The sequence below is a fragment of the Delphinapterus leucas genome, chromosome 8, assembly GCF_059928025.1.
Source record: "Delphinapterus leucas isolate spDelLeu-1000000601 "Yukka" chromosome 8, BTC_Dleu_Yukka2, whole genome shotgun sequence".
In the NCBI taxonomy this organism is placed as follows: Eukaryota; Metazoa; Chordata; class Mammalia; order Artiodactyla; family Monodontidae; genus Delphinapterus; species Delphinapterus leucas.
In genome coordinates, this window is record NC_143136.1 from 110863762 (window position 1) to 110878286 (window position 14525).

Sequence of the window (14525 nt, forward strand, 5' to 3'; positions counted from 1 at the left end):
CGAATCTATCAATGAAAGCACAATAGGCGGAATTACCTCTGCTCCCTCAGATTTTTTTCTTCATATGTAGTATGGGAACCTACCCACCTTCCCAAGGGTAGGCACATATATTTCTTAATAGATGGCAAGTAGAAGGTTTATGCTTATTGTGACATTATGTTACTTCATCATCTATGTATAAAAAGAGAGATGGACCTCCTTTTTCTCCCCATTACAGAGTCAAGGGATCCATGCTAACAGGATACTAAGATACCAGGTGGAAAATTCTTTTGGGTTTCTATGCTCTGAGCACATGAGTATATGTAAACAAGGATATGCTTAGAAATCTATCAGCCACCATTCTTCAAATGGCTGAAAAAACCACAAGAAGCATTGCAGCACAACAGAAATCCCTAAATTCCTTAGCTCAGGTAATATTAGATAATAGAATTGATTTATCTACTGGTCAAAAAAAAAAAGGCATTTGTAGGGGCTTCCCTGGTGGTGCACTGGTTGAGAGTCCACCTGCTGATGCAGGGGACACGGGTTCATGCCCTGGTCCGGGAGGATTCCACATGCCGTGGAGCAGCTGGGCCTGTGAGCCATGGCTACTGGGCCTGCGCTTCCAGAGCCTGTGCTTTGCAATGGGAGAGGCCACAATGGTGAGAGGCCCGGGTACCGCAAAAAAAAAAAAAAAAAAAAAAAAGGCGTTTGTAATGTCAGTCACAATACTTTTTGCATTTACATCAACACATCTGAAGAAGTTGAGACACACCCAGGAAAATTTTTCCTAAAGGTAAAATGGTTACAACATATAAGGAAACCTGGGGCTTCCCTGGTGGTGTAGTGGTTGAGAGTCTGCCTGCCGATGCAGGGGACACGGGTTCATGCCCTGGTCTGGGAAGATCCCACATGCTGTGGAGAGGCTGGGCCCGTGAGCCATGGCCACTGAGCCTGCGCATCCGGAGCCTGTGCTCCACAACAGGAGAGGCCACAACAGTGAGAGGCCCACGTACTGCAAAAATAAAACAGAAAAAGAAAACCTGGCCCTTTGAATGACTTGTTTAGTTGGTACCCCTCAGGACCAGGCATTTTCTGTGCTGCTTTACAGACAATTGTTATTTTTATAATATGTATTATTATCCATTTCTCATCTATCAATTTATTCATGATACGTACCCCTGCTTGTTTTAAGTCTGCTACCAAAAGTACACATCCAGTGATCCTGTAGCAATCCAAGATGATTGAACTAATGTATAATCTATAAAACTTCTCTCTCTCTCACTAAATATATATATTTTTTTCTATGCCTGCTTACTGCATTTAATTAATTGACTCATTCTAAAGTTCTGTGATGAGAAAAATAGTAATCCTTAAATAAATTGTAACTACTGATCACATCTATAGTTTTACAGAAGGTAAAGGACATGCATAACACACATAAATGTTAATATTAAATTAAATGCTGTTGGACATCCTAGAACTGACTATAAGCCTTTGCCAATCACTCTACTAGCATAACCTACTAAAAGGAAAGGAATAACTGGGCTATGAAGACCCAGCAACGAGGGACATAATGGATCCAGAGCAGATACACAACCACTCTGGCATTGAAGGACCAAATATGTGATCACCTAATGCTTTTATCCAGAGATTTATGATCAGAAGTGTGAAAGTGATGAAGAAAAATCATACGGTGGGACAATCAAACAAACACAGAAAGAAAAATAATTAAATAACATGTCCCTTTTGTGGTAGGCCTTTCCCAGTGTGCAATGTGCATCTGCAGTATACATAAACCAGGCCTTCTGAAAACAGGAGGATATAATCGATGTTTAAGAAAAATGGACACTTTCTTCAGATGCTAGTATTGTAATCTTAAGATTAATATTTCTTTTTCATGCCATATAGGGGGTCACATTGACCAGACTCTTACTCTGTATATGCATAAATTATCCAAAACATCTTTGATGAACTTTATATACAATGTTACTTTGGTAAATATGATACATAAATTCTCTGTCTCAAAAATGTATAAAACTGCATCTCTATCTCCTAACCAACGGTAGAGTTCTCAGAGCTTCTGAGAATCTGTTTCCCAGGTAGTAATCCTCAGTTTGTCTTGAATACAATACTCTTTTCTTTCTTCTTACCTTGATTGCTATTTGATTTTCTATTGACAACACCTAAAATGAATACAATATTACATGTCAATTATACCTCCACAAAACTGGAAAAAAAAGTATTCTGGCAAAACATGCCAAATAGAAAATGGAAAATAGTAGTAAACAGGACAAGATTTTTACAATGGAAATGACAGATACAAATATTTGCACTTTGCCAGCTGAGAAGGAGTAGAGCGACTGTGGCTGTGTTGCCCTGTGCTAATCCTCACCACTCAGAACATACCAGCCTTGCTTGAATGGTGTGTACAGGATTAAAACAAGATAAGGAGGAAAGTGCTGTCACCTAACTTTCTCACCAGTAGGGAAAAACCACTCCTCTTATTTTTGGTAAACTTTCTTCCTAGATCAGCATTCTCAAATTTGTGCTCTCAAAACTCCTTTGTATTTCTAAAATAAATCAAAGATCCTAAAGCACTTTTGTGTATGTGGGTTATGTATTTTAATATTTACCATTATAATTAATCTTGAAAATGAAAATGAGTATAAGTAATATATTTTTACCAAAAGTAGTTATGTTTCCAAAATTAAAAAAAATTTTATGAAGTGTGTCATTAAAAATATAACAGCTCTGCAGAAGACATGATACTATTCATAGAAAATCCTAAAGATGCTAACAGAAAACTACTAGAGCTTGCCAATGAATTTGGTAAAATTGCAATATACAAAATTAATCCACAGAAATCTGTTGCACTTCTATACACTAAAAAAGAAAGATCAGAAAGAGAAATAAAGCAAACAATCCTGTTTACCATAATGTCAAAAAGAATCAAATACCTAGGTATAAACTGACCTAAGAAGGCAAAAGACTTGTACTCTGAAAACTGTAACACACTGATGAAAGAAATTGAAGAGGACACAAACGGGTGGAAAGATATACCTTTTCTTGGATTGGAAGAACCAATATTGTTAAACAACTATACAATGCAAGGCTACTTCAGATTCAATGAAATCCCTATCAAATTACCAATGGCACTTTTCACAGAACTAGAACTAAAAAATTTTAAATAATGAAAACAACTTTGAGAAGAAGAATGAAGCTGGAGGAATCAAGCTTCCTGACTTCAGACTATACTACAAAGCTACAGTGATCAAAATAGTATGGTACTGGCACAAAAACAGAAGTAGAAATCAATGGAACAGGATAGAAAGCCCAGAGACAAACCCAGGCACCTATGGTCACCTAATCTATGACAAACAGGCAAGAATATACAATGGAGAAAAGACAGTCTCTTCAATAAGTGGTGCTGGGGAAAAGTGGAGAGCTACATGTAAAAGAATAAAATTAGAACATTCTGTAACACAATATACAAAAATAAACACAAACTAGATTAAAGAACTAAACATAAGACCAGATATTCTAAAACTCCTAGAGGAAAACATAGGCAAAGCACTCTTTAGCATAAATTGCAGGAATGATTTTTTTGATCTGTCTCATAGAGTAATGGAAATAAAAAAACAAAAATAAACAAATGCTACCTAATTAAACTCAAAAGCTTTTGCACAGCAAAGGAAATCATAAACAAAATGAAAACACAACCTACAGACTGGGAGAAAATATTTGTAAACAATACAACCAATAAGAGATTAATTTCCAAAATATGCATACAGCTCAATAAAAAAAATTTTAAATGGGCAGAAGATCTAAATAGACATTTCTCCAGAAAAGACATACAAATGGCCAACAGGTACATGGAAAAAAGCTCAACATCACTAATTATTAGAGGAATGTAATTCAAAACTGTGATTAGGTATAACCTCAAAGTGGTGAGAATGGCCATTGCTAAAAAGTATACAAATTTTAAGTGCTGGAGAGGGTGTGGAGAAAGAGAGACCCTCCTACACTGCTGGTGGGAATGTAAATTGGTATAGTCCCTATGAAGAATGATATGGAGGTTCCTTAGGAAACTAAAAGCAGAGTTACCATATGATCCTGCAATCCCATTCCTGGGCATATATCCAGAGAAAACCATAATTTGAGGAAATACATGCACTCCAGTGTTCATTGCAGCACTATTTACAGTAGCCAAGATATGGAAGCAACTTAAATGTCCACAGACAGATGAATGAATAAAGAAGATGTTGTATATAGAGAGACAATGAAATATTACTCAGCCTTCAGAAGAATGAAATAATGCCATTTGCAGCAACATGGGTGGGCCTGAAGATTATCATACTAAGTAATGTAAGCCAGACAAAGAAAGATAAATATCATATGATATCACTTATATGTGGAATCTTTAAAAAAAGATACAAATGAACTTATTTATAAAACAGAACTAGACCTACAGACATAGAAAATAAACTTATGGTTACCAAAGAGGAAACGGGAAGGAAAGATAGAATCCTATATGCTGGATTCCTTTCTAGTTATTCTGCCACGTCTGTCCAGGAGTGGAGTGGATCTGAGTCCTCTGAGACTGCAGGTGCTGGAGGTGAGGGGTGTAGACTCTGTGTGTAAGAAAAAGGGAAGAAGAGCAGCTCTAGGACCCACTAGCCCCTCCCTCCTGAACATCCGCCAAGGGTGACTTCTGGGTTGAGCAGAGAATTGCTCCGTGCTTTCCCTGCCAATTCTCCAAGTATGGGAGCTGGCATGTGTCCTCATAGAAAAGCTTCCTCTCTGGAGAAAAACCATGTGGAATTCTCAAAGTCTGAGCACCTGCAGAGGCAGGGAAGGGAATAGGGATCCAAGGGTCACCACTGGGAAGGTCTGCAGGGTCACCACCTACTCAGAAAGAAGGTCCTACGGGAACCCTTGAGTCCAGGGCTGAGGCTCCAGGGCTGTGCACCCACTGCAGACAGATTGTCTTTATGTGGACACTCAGATCACCTACCTCCTGTGTCCAGTCCCTTAAGAAACTGTCAGGATTCCTTTGTACAGCCAGGTACTTCTGCAGCCTGGGACGTTTTGTGAGCTCATGGAGAACCACACATTTTAAGCCACAAATCCCCTTCTGGTCCCCAGGTCTTGGCTACTCGTGGGGCTTTTCCAGAGCTAATGGAGCAGAAGGTTTTCCTCAGGCCCTGTTGAGATCCAGTCCTTGGGAAATTGGAGCTTTCTCTTACAACCAGTCCCTGTAAGCACATGTCTGAGGCACTGCAGCTAAAAGAGCTGAGTTCCCAGTCCCATGGTTCCTCCTACCTGTAACTCTGTGCTGTCCAGGCTGCTTCAGTAAAATGGGAATCTCCACTGTTTGCCCCAGGAAGACAGAGGGTCCTTATTACCATTGAGCTTAGAGCTGGAATTTTTGGAACTAGGCTCCCTCAGGTAGCTGGATAATGGAACCAGAAACAGAACTTAACCTTCCTTGGAAGTTGGCCTTCACCTGCACTGGACCTGCCTGACACTGCGTCAGATTATGGAGGTGCATTTTCCCTTGCATGGTTCCTGTTAGTTCCAGGGACCAACTCTAAATATACTCAATATTTTTCTATAGATTGGCTTGTAAATGTAGTTAAGTATTTTTCCAAAGAAAATGTCATAAAGCTCAATGAGGTCAATATGATTTACATTTTTTAACCTAACACATAAAATCAGTGAAATCCATGTGTCTAAATAAACAATACAATAAAAATGAGACAATAAAATACAAATACATTTAATAAAATTTTGACAATGAATATCAGACTACAAAATTTTGAAAAGGGTTGGAGGTATTTTGACTCAGGCCATATAATAATTTATTTTAGATATATATTTATTTCTCTTATTTCTTATTTCTTTAACCAACAGCTACTGCATTGGATGCAGAAATAAGCTCTTGTTAAGCAGCCAATTGTCAATTTTCTCACAGGTAGATACTAATTCATTTTTGAAGAAGAGGTCAAATTTTTATGCCAAAGATAAACAACTTGAAATATTAACATTCTCATGAGATATGCAATAAAAAACAATTAACTTTATTCTACAAGATATAGAATAATATAAATAATAATTCTAAGTAATAAAAATACAATAATACAGATTAACTTCCTTTTTTAACTGAGTGACAATTTACATATTATCTGTAAATTCTGCTGACAGCCATTAAAACTCTCCAGCCACAGACAGTGTCAGCCCCCTAACAGCTTTTCAGTAACCTCCAGGGTCTCTGTTTGTTCTCAGGTTAGGCTGATGGGACCCTAAGAGAGCATACAAGTAGCAGATGACAATGCAGGAAAGTCCAGGCCACAGACTAGGTCACAAGAATTTTTTGTGGCTCCATTGGCCTCAGAAGCCAAGACCCTGCAGGTTCACTTACCACATGGTTCCATGCTTCTGCTGCAACCAGGAGAAGAATCTAGAATCACATCCATAAGAATGCTCTGTGTGTGTGTGGGTGGGGGGAGTCAAGCACACTGGGGAAGACTGATTGGAATCACCACAAAACTATTAATACACTGGATATAAAATTAAAGGTTAAAAGCACTGATATCTGTCAAGCTCTCATAAGGTGATTTGTAATAACAAAATTTCAGTATTATCATTATTAGTGTTACCATATTACTAGCACTGCAATAAGAAATGTTTACTAAAATGATGCATTTATTGAGAAACAGAGTGAATATTCAGGTCATTCTCTGGGTAGGTAATCCTGTGTAGTAAGCCTAAAATGAGAGAACTTTTTTTTTTTTGCGGTACGCGGGCCTCTCACTGCTGTGGCCTCTCCCGTTGCGGAGCACAGGCTCCGGATGCGCAGGCTCAGCGGCCATGGCTCAGGGGTCCAGCCGCTCTGTGGCATGTGGGATCCTCCCAGACCGGGGCACGAGCCCGCGTCCCCTGAATCGACAGGCGGACTCTCAACCACTGCGCCAGCAGGGAAGCCCGAGAGAACTTTTATATTTTTTATACTTTTTAATGCTAAATGGCATATGTCCTTGTAATGGATTTCTAGTGTGTCAACCTGGCTAGGCTGAACTACAGGGATTTAAGGGAGTGCACCAGCCACTTTCTAGCACGCTCACATCTCTTGCAGTTATTTAAGCAAATATTAATCTAGGTGCTGTTGTAAAGAGATTGTATCCATGTATCTTTTCCAGTTTGTCCTTTTGATTTCTTCTAATAAATATCCAGAAGTGAAATTAATAGATCATGTGGTAGTTACGGATCATATGAATCATGGTAGGAATGTACTATTACATTGACTTTTAAGATTTTATTAACTTTAGAAACCTTTTAAATGCAATTTTTTTCTTGAATATTCTTCATTTTACACAGCAAAAACGTTACTGTCCTTTGAGATAGGTGAGAATTCAAGATTTGTGACCACAGGTTTCTTCATTAAAATTTCTGAAACTTCTGAGGTATGCAGTCTTATTTTCTCTATCAATTTCATTCTGTTAAGATATGTGTGCATTTATATTTAGTGTGTCTGTAATAGAGAATTTATCTAACCTATTTTTACAGGTAGCATATTTTGCATACTTGGTAAATTACAGCCTCCATTTTTCCATCTGATTTTTGTTACATTTAACAAGATTTTAAATAGTCGTAGATCACGTTTTCATTTATGACCTTGTACCTCTATTAACTTACTCAGACAGATGTATTTAAGGCAGGTAGGTGTGTTCTACTTGCCTGTAACTTATCCGTACATATTGCAGATGTAAACCTTCTTCCAGCAGGTAAATTAGAGGGGAAAGCCAGTATTAGGCTGTGAGTTTTATGAAGAAAAATATAAGATTTGCAGAGTCTTTCCAACAAGATGCTCTCATTTAGTCTGGAAGCTTTAAAAATAAATCACTGAGGGCTTCCCTGGTGGCGCAGTGGTTGAGAGTCTGCCTGCCGATGCAGGGGACACGGGTTCGTGGCCCGGTCCAGGAAGATCCCACATGCCGTGGAGCAGCTGCACCCGTGAGCCATGGCTACTGAGCCTGCGCGTCCGGAGCCTCTGCTCCCCAGCGGGAGAGGCCGCAACAGTGAGAGGCCCGCCTACTGCAAAAAAAAAATAAAAAATAACTCCCTGAAAAAAATATTTAAAAACTGAGATTTGATGAAGGAACATGATTTAGCAGATGCATAGCAGGGAGAAGAGAATTCCAAGTCTGCCAGTGAGAAGAACACTGTGCTCTTGCTTTAACCTACTAAACTGGATAAACAGGCCAAGTATTGTTGACCTCCGCTACCTTAGAAATCAAGTGAACAGACCAAGACATAGAACAATGAATGCACAGCATTCCAAGAGAGATTATTTTTATTTAAAGAAAACAGAAACAAACGTATACCCTTAACATATCCAACCTTTTAAGAAAATCAATTAATACATTTCATAATGGAAGGAGAAGTTACAGAAAATCAAGTGGGCACTAAATTAACAATCTCAGTTATTGATATTCCTGACACCTGTGGTCAGATTTTTGACCTGTCCATGATCAGGGGTGTCCAGAGCAAAGAAAAGGTTTGAGAGGAGAAGAGAAGGAGCAGGAGAGGAAACGACAAATGAGGGAACTATTGGCCACATTGAAAAAGCTCAGGAAACCACCATCATAATCCAGGAACAACCCCACCCGGCCTAGAGGCCTTTTGACATATTGAGGTGATAGTGGGGAGGAGGTAAAGAGACTGCACTGGTTGTTCTCTTTGATACAAAGAAGTAGAAAAATTCCCTCCGACTCAAGTACCATGTCATTCTTTCTTGCCCAAGAATCATTACAAAATCCAATTGCCCAGCTGCAACAGCCCGCTACATCCACCTCCCAGTAATGTTGACCGGAAGTGAATGACTCAGCTCCCCAGGCAAGAAGATATTTAGATCCTGGTGGAGTGTTGTCGACAACAGGATGATCAGGACCAGCCAGCAGACGTCTCAGATCTTCAAACACAGGGACATGACCAGTGACTATTTCATTATCCAAGGCAATGTGCACTGCAGGAAGAAGGAAAAAAATTATATTAACAAACAGTGTTATAAATTCCTGATGGACAAGAGCTTTATATAGTGTCTGGGTTTCCCAGCTTATTATTAGAAATAGGTGGCAAGACAGAAGAGAGCTTTAGAAATCTTTTGCAGTCCAAGGTCTACTGGTCTGTCTTCATAATAAGATTTTAGCCAGACAAAAATGGAAGAAATCATAATTTAAAAATAAATATATATGACATATTGCTAAGTTTTAGCCATTATTTTACCTGGAACATTTGAAATTTGCAATTAACTGTCAGAAACAAAAGTAGCTTGCCCATCTCCTAGAAAATGTACAATAATAAAATTAATAGGGCTTCCCTGGTGGTGCAATGGTTGAGAATCTGCCTGCTAATGCAGGGGACACGGGCTCGAGCCCTGGTCTGGGAGGATCCCACATGCCGCGGAGCAACTAGGCCCATGAGCCACAACTATTGAGCCTGTGCGTCTGGAGCCTGTGCTCTGCAACAAGAGAGGCCGCGATAGTGAGAGGCCTGCGCACCGCGATGAAGAGTGGCCCCTGCTTGCCACAACTAGAGATAGCCCTTGCACAGAAGTGAAGACCCAACACAGCAACAATAAATTAATTAATTAATAAACTCCTACCCCCAACATCTTAAAAAAAATTAACAGTTATGATAACTCCTACAGGGTGAGCACTTTTCCTGACATAAGGAGTTTTCACTAAAGCATGCAAAGTTAACATAAAACGAAAGAAAAATTCATACTTTTGAAGTGTTTTTTTTGTGAGAATTGTTGGCCAGCATACCTTGAGAAAAGGGACAAATTTAATGAAACAAATTATCAGTTTACCTTGCCAATGTGCACAAAATTTCATATTATGTTGGTAGTAAAATTGATCATACCGTATTTTTGTGTGATGTGAATAAAATATCTTTTGTATTTATTATAAACAGTTTTTTTTAAAAAAACTAGATCCTTACTCTATCTACAATTTCCCCTTTCTTCTTTGCCTTTAATATTTATTTATTTATTTATGGCTGTGTTGGGTCTTCATTTCTGTGTGAGGGTTTTCTCTAATTGTGGCAAGTGGGGGCCACTCTTCATCGCAGTGCGCAGGCCTCTCACTGTCACGGCCTCTCTTGTTGTGCAGCACAGGCTCCAGACGCGCAGGCTCAGTAGTTGTGGCTCACGGGCCTAGTTGCTCCGCAGGCATGTGGGATATTCCCAGACCAGGGCTTGAGCCCATGTCCCCTGCATTGGCAGGCAGATTCTCAACCACTGCACCACCAGGGAAGCCCCTATTACAAACAGTTTTATAAACCAAGTTAAAACTCTCTAAGCATCTCACAACCACTGATAACCCCACTTTCCTAAGACTTGGAATGTACTGAATGTACATGCAGAGTTACATGTTTCATGTGAACAGTCAACACCATACCTCAGCCTACTGCAGGCCATCAATTATCCTTTCGTATTTTTTTACCCTCCAGATAGCTTACTACAACCCATCGTAAATGGCTTTTGTTTTTCCAGATACAAATTTGTTTTTTTTTCCATATATGTTATTCTTCTATAAGGGTAAATTTGGTTATAAAAGTTCCCAGCAAAAAATCCACAGATTGAGAAATGGGGAAGGTCACCCACAGGACACTAACAAAGGGGAATGTACAACTCTCCCACCAGAGGGCTACCTGTTACCTTGGAATTGGTTGAGCCAGTCTACCAGTCCAGGAATGGGCCATGAACTGAGCTGTGGGACTACAGGCTGGGGCATGTGCAGCTGTGCTGACTCACTTCTGCAAGGAACAACATGTGGTTGCTCTTTTGAGCTCACAGTTTTCATCACAGCGATTATATCTACATCCCTCTGAATACACTTTATTTAAATCCCAATAATTAGGTTCAGGGGCCGTGAAAGTAAATCCCCAAATTAGGGAATGCAGCAAATGACAATTTGTTTTATGAAAATCAAAGAAAATCCTATCCCATCTGCTAAGACTGCAATCCTAGGATCCAATTCAAATTAATCATGATGGGGTCCTCTCAGCAAATCACAGAGCTATGCACCATGGCTCAAAATTGTGGACATTCAAGAAAGGCATTATGAATTTTAATCCACAGTAGTTACCACTGAAATGCTCAGTGTCTGTATAAACAAACTAGTGGTTGAGGAGCTTAGCTAGGGCAGCAATTTTGCTTCCTAGGACTCAGTTTCACTAAGTGCATTGTACAGCCTTTCCATTTGAAGTTGCCTTGTGCTACACATGGAAAGCCAATACCCTCTTTAAGCACATTCTCTCCTTGCTTCTACATTGGGTTTCTCTGAAACCCTTATTTTTTGCACATAATCCTGTCCTGGCTTTGGGCACATTCCCCCTGTGTTTTTATATTTCTAAAAAATGGTAGTTGTCTTCATGTAACCTTTGCACAGAACCTTGTAAATAAACCCTCTACCCAGCTCCACCTTAGGCAAAACAAACAAGGACACCCTTTCTACCTTTGGAGAAAGGGAAATATAAATACTTTATGAAAGAAGTTATAGTGTCATGATAACTTATGCTCCTATTTCAGCATCAAATGGCTGATCACAGTTACAGTTCTTAAAACTTGAAAAGGAGGGAAAACTTACCTTTTCAAAATGTTGTCATAATGCTGTAAAGAGGGAAACAGAAAAGATGGTCTTAGTACACTTCACAAGATTCAGAGCGAAGACCTAGTTTCTTATTCTCTGGGGTGGATGAACCCAAATTTCAGCAAATTTTATCATGGGCAAAGAAACAGAAAGGGGAAATGAGTTGTCAAGATTCTCAAATTTTTCATTATTGCCGGGTCCAGGTATAAATTCATATATCTTCCAACAAGCTTCTCTGTTGCAATTGTTCAGTAATTGAATGTCTGTTAGGAGAATTGAAAAAGAATGACTCTAGGATTTCTTTCACTTACCTTTCCACAAAGCTTTGTTATTCTTGTGTATGGCAAGAATGGCCTTTGGTCATTAGCATTACCTGGACAGCATCTTATCACAGCATCAGAAAGCATGATAAGAAAGCACATGATGGACCAAGGAAAGGTGGATATTATCCAAGCAACACCATGAATCTCCAGTCCTCAGTCCTTACCTGGAGCAGCTCCATGTCTGGTTTATGGCACAATTCCTTGAGTTCCTCATATATCTGACTTAAGAGTTTCCCCTTTAGATACATATTGTGTTGACTTCCTTTGAGTTGCTGAAAAATCTCATCGCTTTCCTCTTCTATTTTCCTTAAATAATGTTTCTCTTCATGGTGGACAAAGGGGCAAACCTTCCAGTATTCAGGCCGGATCATATTCCTACACAGTGTTACATAACCCTAGAGTGACAATGAATTAATTAGGTCATATATTTTAGCAGAGTTGATTCCTCTCAGTTATCAATAATTTGTCTTCTGATAGTTAGAAATTTGGTACTTTCATTAAGAACAGCTTTTTTGGGACTTTTTTTTTTTGTTCAACTCACTTTTTAATTTCATTGAACCTGAAGTCAGTATCTTGATTCTAAACACTTTGCCTCAAATAGCCACGCTTTCTTAAAAACAGGTACTTGTGATTTAATAATTGTGTTATATAATACACACAGTACTCTAATGACTAAATCAATTTAGTCTCTTAACCTCAGATATTTCCTCTGTTTTTAGGAAATAATAGCAAATATTACTTCATACAGTTAGATAAGACCTTTCTAAAGTATTAACATCCAGTTCCACAAACTTCATGCAGGCCAGAACCTTGTGTGCATGGATACAGCTTGACTCCTCCTGCCTGAGGCTATACACTCCACTTCTTAGCTGACCTCCACCCAACCCTTAGAGATGCTGGTCCACAGACAACCACCTTTTGGTCCTAATTCCCATCTTCTCTCTCTCTCTTTTTTTTTTTTTTTCACTTTCTCTTTTCCTTCTTTCCTCTCAACTTTTAAAAATATTTGACTCACATTGTTTTAAGCAAAACAAAACATGGACCATTGACCCAACATCTTCATTTGGTTCTTGGGCTGTCATTTTTACCTCCAAGAAAGCAAAATTTTTGATCACAGGTGTACATTCACTGTACACATTAATGAAACTCAATCTTCCATCAAAGCAATGAACTCTCTTCAATTCACAGCTCTTGTTTGAAACCACATTCATCATATCACCAAGAACCTCCTTTGTTGAATCCACATAATTCTTCCTATGCATGTTACTAAGAACTTCTTCCTATTAACACCAATCTTTCATTCCATAAAACCTATAAACCTTGGGCTTCAAACAAATCCCTCTCTCTGTATGTCCCTCCATCAATTTACATTGACCAGCTCCTCTTTCCCTGCTGGACCCATTAATACAGAGATCCCTCCAGTTATCTTTTCATGTAAAAATTTTATTCTTTTCATTCTTAAAACTCTCCTGTGGTATCCATCTAATGCTTAGAAAATAGAGACAATTGTGAAATGTCCCTGTCCAGACAAAATCTTTCATGTAAGCTCCAACCTCATTCATTCGATTCCTTACGACTTATTTTTGTGAGGATATCTCCCCAAAATTCAAAGTGCAACATTTCTCAAACTAAAATTTTCTTAACCCAAAGCAGCATTTCTTCCTTTGTTTCCATCTTCAGTGATGTTTCAACTTCAGAGAAGAAACTGGTTCTCAGTTTTTAAATTTTATCTTCTTAACATTACAATCAAATCAATCCTATTTTCTCACGTTTCTCTACCATAAAGAATATCCCTTGAGTCCTACAGTTTCCCATTATCTGTGGCCAAGTTATTCCTGTACATTGTTTTAAGGATTCTCCAACTTTAAGGTCGGACTTCCAATTTCACTACTCTTTCTCATTCTCCTTCATATCTAGCTTACACAATGGAGAAATAAAGGCAAGTGTGGTATGAGAAAAGGATAGGTTAAGTCTGAGATGTGTTGAGTTTAGTTATCTCTTCCTAAAAAGCTCTTTCCCCAAATAGCCACCCGCCTAGACACCTCACACAGATGTCAGCCCAAATGTAATCTTCCATTGTAACATTTTTGTGATCATATGTAAAATTTAATTTTATCAAAATTACTATTCTTATTTACCTTTACTGCTAAATTTTTCTCAAAAACACTTAGCACAAAGGATCATGCCATAAAGCTTATATTTTGAATTGTTAATTGGCTCTCTCCACTACTCCATTAGTTCCTTGAGTACAAGGAAATCTGTTCTTTTTGTCTATTTCTATAGTGACTTAGAAGAGTTATTATGACATGGCACTCAACATTTCAAAGGGAAAATATTGTAACTGATAACTTTGATTATATCACCTTTAAATAATTGAGTTAATTTTCCTATATCTCCTTGTCATACACACAGCCCCATTTAAATTTCCTTTGTAATGGTGAGAAGTATATTTTAATATTGCTTTCTTATATGTTTCCATCATGAAATCATTACTTCCTTGAGAGTCTATATGTACTGTTATTTCACCACTCCTATTAGTGGTGCTCAATTCATATTTTTGAATCAA

General features: G+C 38.5%; 1 protein-coding gene across 1 annotated transcript; it reads right to left on the reverse strand.

The window, feature by feature from the left end:
* Nucleotides 1-7957: 7957 nt before the first annotated feature.
* LOC149748608 (tripartite motif-containing protein 77-like) lies at nt 7958-14206 on the reverse strand. The gene is made up of 4 exons (XM_089916951.1): nt 12124-14206; nt 11634-11656; nt 10703-10800; nt 7958-9007 (listed from the first exon to the last, which is right to left on the reverse strand). Exons 1-4 carry the CDS (start codon nt 12328-12330, stop codon nt 8514-8516), a joined length of 822 nt encoding a protein of 273 aa, XP_089773077.1. The 5' UTR covers nt 12331-14206; the 3' UTR covers nt 7958-8513.
* Nucleotides 14207-14525: the final 319 nt, after the last annotated feature.

Coding starts and splice junctions, on each gene's coding strand:
- LOC149748608 (XM_089916951.1), bottom strand. CDS start 12,330: ATGATCCGGCCTGAATACTGGAAGGTTTGCCCCTTTGTCCACCATGAA. Junction 11,657..12,123: donor CAGACATGGAGCTGCTCCAG/GTAAGGACTGAG, acceptor CCCTCTTTACAG/CATTATGACAACATTTTGAA. Junction 9,008..10,702: donor CTGGCTCAACCAATTCCAAG/GTAACAGGTAGC, acceptor TTCTTCCTGCAG/TGCACATTGCCTTGGATAAT.